At 45.4% G+C, this 2,900-nt stretch overlaps 1 protein-coding gene across 1 annotated transcript in view; it reads right to left on the minus strand.

The window, feature by feature from the left end:
• Window positions 1-2,900, minus strand: part of LOC107112108 (sulfotransferase 1 family member D1-like) — an 11,651-nt gene that overhangs the window by 4,128 nt on the left and 4,623 nt on the right. Inside the window, exon 6 of the mRNA XM_015413181.1 lies at window positions 361-455. Within this exon, the coding sequence (XP_015268667.1) occupies window positions 361-455 (95 nt within the window). The remainder of the gene's footprint in view (window positions 1-360; window positions 456-2,900) is intronic.

Raw genomic sequence — 2,900 nt, forward strand, 5'->3', positions numbered from 1 at the left:
CCACCGCCGGGTCCCTCATGGGGCTCGGCAGTGGAGGTGCAAGGCCGGCGGTGGCGGCCGGGACCGTTGGGGGCGGGGTGTGTGGCCTTATGACACACTTCTGGTGATGTCAGGGGGTGTGGCCTTATGACACACTTCCGGTGATGTCAGGGGGTGTGGCATATGCTAATGAGTTATGCTAATGAGTTCCCCTAGCTCTTTTTCAATGAAACGACCCCTGGATGGTTTGATCCATAGTGGTGCCAGCACAGGGGAAACAAGCCAACTTGGAGGCTCTTTTTCTCTCTTTCAGGACTGCCATGGAGATGTTAAAATGGGGAGGGACAGAGAATTGAGAGCTGAGGAGAGGAAGTGTCTTGCCTCTTTCATGTCTTCATAGAAGAGGTAGAGCATCCTTTGTTCCTTCCTCTTGTCCCACCAGCCTTTGACATGGTCGTACCAGGATCCAAAAGACACTGTGAAGAGAAATTTCCAGATAACAGGTTTCAGATAGCAGTTCTATGAGGGGGGAAGCCTGGATGATTAGACAGGGGCCCATCACGCACACACATCTTACTGCAGATTTTCAGAGCAGTAAACCTTTAATCCTGACTTCGAATTCAGTGCCCACCTTACGCACCATTCTTTTTCCTGCAGGCAGCTACAGTTTTATTCTGCAGGCAGCTACCATTTCAAAAATGCACTTTTCTAAATCAAGGTGAAATGTCACTTGTGATGTGTGGGGGGTGGCGTCCAAAATTTTCTTAAAGATTTACACAGTTGCCCTATTGCAGTAGCATCCAGCAAGCGCCTTCCATTTAAATCCTCATGGTTCAGGTTTTGCGCATGCATTTTAGCCTTAGTTTGCTGAATGAAAGGGAACAGAAAGGAAGGTAGGCAAAGGGGTTAAACCTGATTTTGAAACTGAGAAGACTTTTTTTTGAAGCTGACAAGCAGCTGGGAAGCCCCATTTTCCATATTGCCAAGCACTAGGGGATTCTCTGCTGTGTTATTGGCCACTGTGAAAAGTGGGAAAGAGTAGCACAATCTCATAATATGGGGAAACAGGTTGACTGTACAGTATTCACGGTAGAACTCACTGACACTGGCATTGCAAGCTGTGAACACTGGCAACATTTGTGTGTGTGTGCAAGTGCCAATAAAAAGCTGGCTGCAACTCCACCACACTTTGCACAAGGCTGCAGTTTGTAAGGGGGAGGAGTCCTCTGGCAGAAGTTCTGGAGTAAACTTTTAGTCTTGTGCCACTAAATTTTAAACAATTGGTATTTCCCTCGATGCTCTAGTGCAGCTGCATAGTAACACTAATTTCCTGCCCTTCTTTGCAAATTTGCGTGGTTTTCTCTTTGTCATTTTCCAATTTGATCCTGCACACTGGTTGTGATCTTGGCAGTTTTTTAAAGCCTGTCCTGTGTCGATTGCACTCTGTCCTCCAAATGGATTAATCCCAAATGATTCATAAATTCAGCAGTTTGCAGAAGGTCCATGTGACTCAGCCACCATTTTAATGTTAAGCTTCCAGAGATTGCCAAAATGCCCCCCCACAACTTTGTTCACTAAAGCATTAAGGGGGGAAATGTTTTCAGAGCTTTAGGTTTCCCATCCCAGTGTCTCTTTCTCTTTACATCTCATGTCAATTTCATTTTGCACCCACGATCCCCCCCCTTTATATCATTTGCATGCAGCACTGAAATCTACCTCCCCCCTTTTTTTGCACTGGGGACACTGCCATTTGCCTTCTCTCTGATCCCCCTTTCAAGTCAATACCAGCAGGGAACTAAACATCATGCAACTCCTTTTAAACTTTCCCCGTCATAATTTTTTTTTATTCAGCAATCCGAGACTAGCAATATTCTCATATCGCTAGACTCATGCCACGTGTAAAAAAAATTAAAAATGAGGGGGAAATGGAGCTTGTACACTGATGAAGGGGGGAGGATAGTGGAAGGTGCAGAGAGGGTGGAAAGACCTCAATGTGTGGGCGGGAGAGTGACCTTTGAGGGGTGGCAAAAGGCTGGGGTGGAAATCCAAGGGAATCTGTACACCTTTGAGTTACCTTCTGCTTGGAAGTGAAACAAGGGAAAAAATGGCACAAAAGGACTCTTCAAAAACTCAGGGAAACAGCAACTGGAAAGCAAACTGAACACTGAAGGAAGGAAAATCAATGCAGAACAACAAAGAAAACCTGATGGACGCACATGGTGAAAGCGAGGGAAAACACCCGTGCATAATAGGCCAGGGTCTGCCTAGGCCAAAGGGGCTGGAGATCGGGGATTGGATCTCCAACATTTTAAAAGAAAAAGTTTAAAGCAGCTGCAAAGGTCCTAATCAGATAAGAATCAAAGCTGGGGGAAGTTTTAATACTATTTTCCTGACCTATACAAGCCTCCAAACCGGTTTTTGCTCCACAAGAAAGAAAAAGGTGCTCTTATCTACCTCATGTACATTTCACCCCCACTACCATAGCTGCTTTTAACTTTTAAAAAATGTGGAAGGTCCTGATTACAGATCTTCTACATCTCATCTAGTTTGGCCTCAGAATAAGTCAGATTCATGTGCTCATAAGAGCTCACATCACCTGGCTGAAAACATAAAAGGCATCCATAGATTATCTGTATGTCCATTCCTCCACCACTCCTCCCCGTGGTTCCTTTTAACTTTTTTAAGATGTGGAAGATCCTGACTACATTCTGATTACATCTTTCACATCGTGTCAAGCTGGGCCTTCAGAATAAGGGAGCTTCATGTGGTTCACAGTCTCCAGTCCCTCACAACCTTCACCCTCCCAAGCAAGGAGGAACCTGGATCACTTGTGGACCTTCATTTCACAGGTAAACCAGGTCTGATGAAGCAAACAAGGTGGTAGACATCACACCATTGGTGCTGAGAGTTTCAAACCTTCC

The sequence above is a fragment of the Gekko japonicus genome, unplaced genomic scaffold, assembly GCF_001447785.1.
Source record: "Gekko japonicus isolate JY-2015 unplaced genomic scaffold, Gekko_japonicus_V1.1 scaffold5660, whole genome shotgun sequence".
NCBI lineage: Eukaryota > Metazoa > Chordata > Lepidosauria > Squamata > Gekkonidae > Gekko > Gekko japonicus.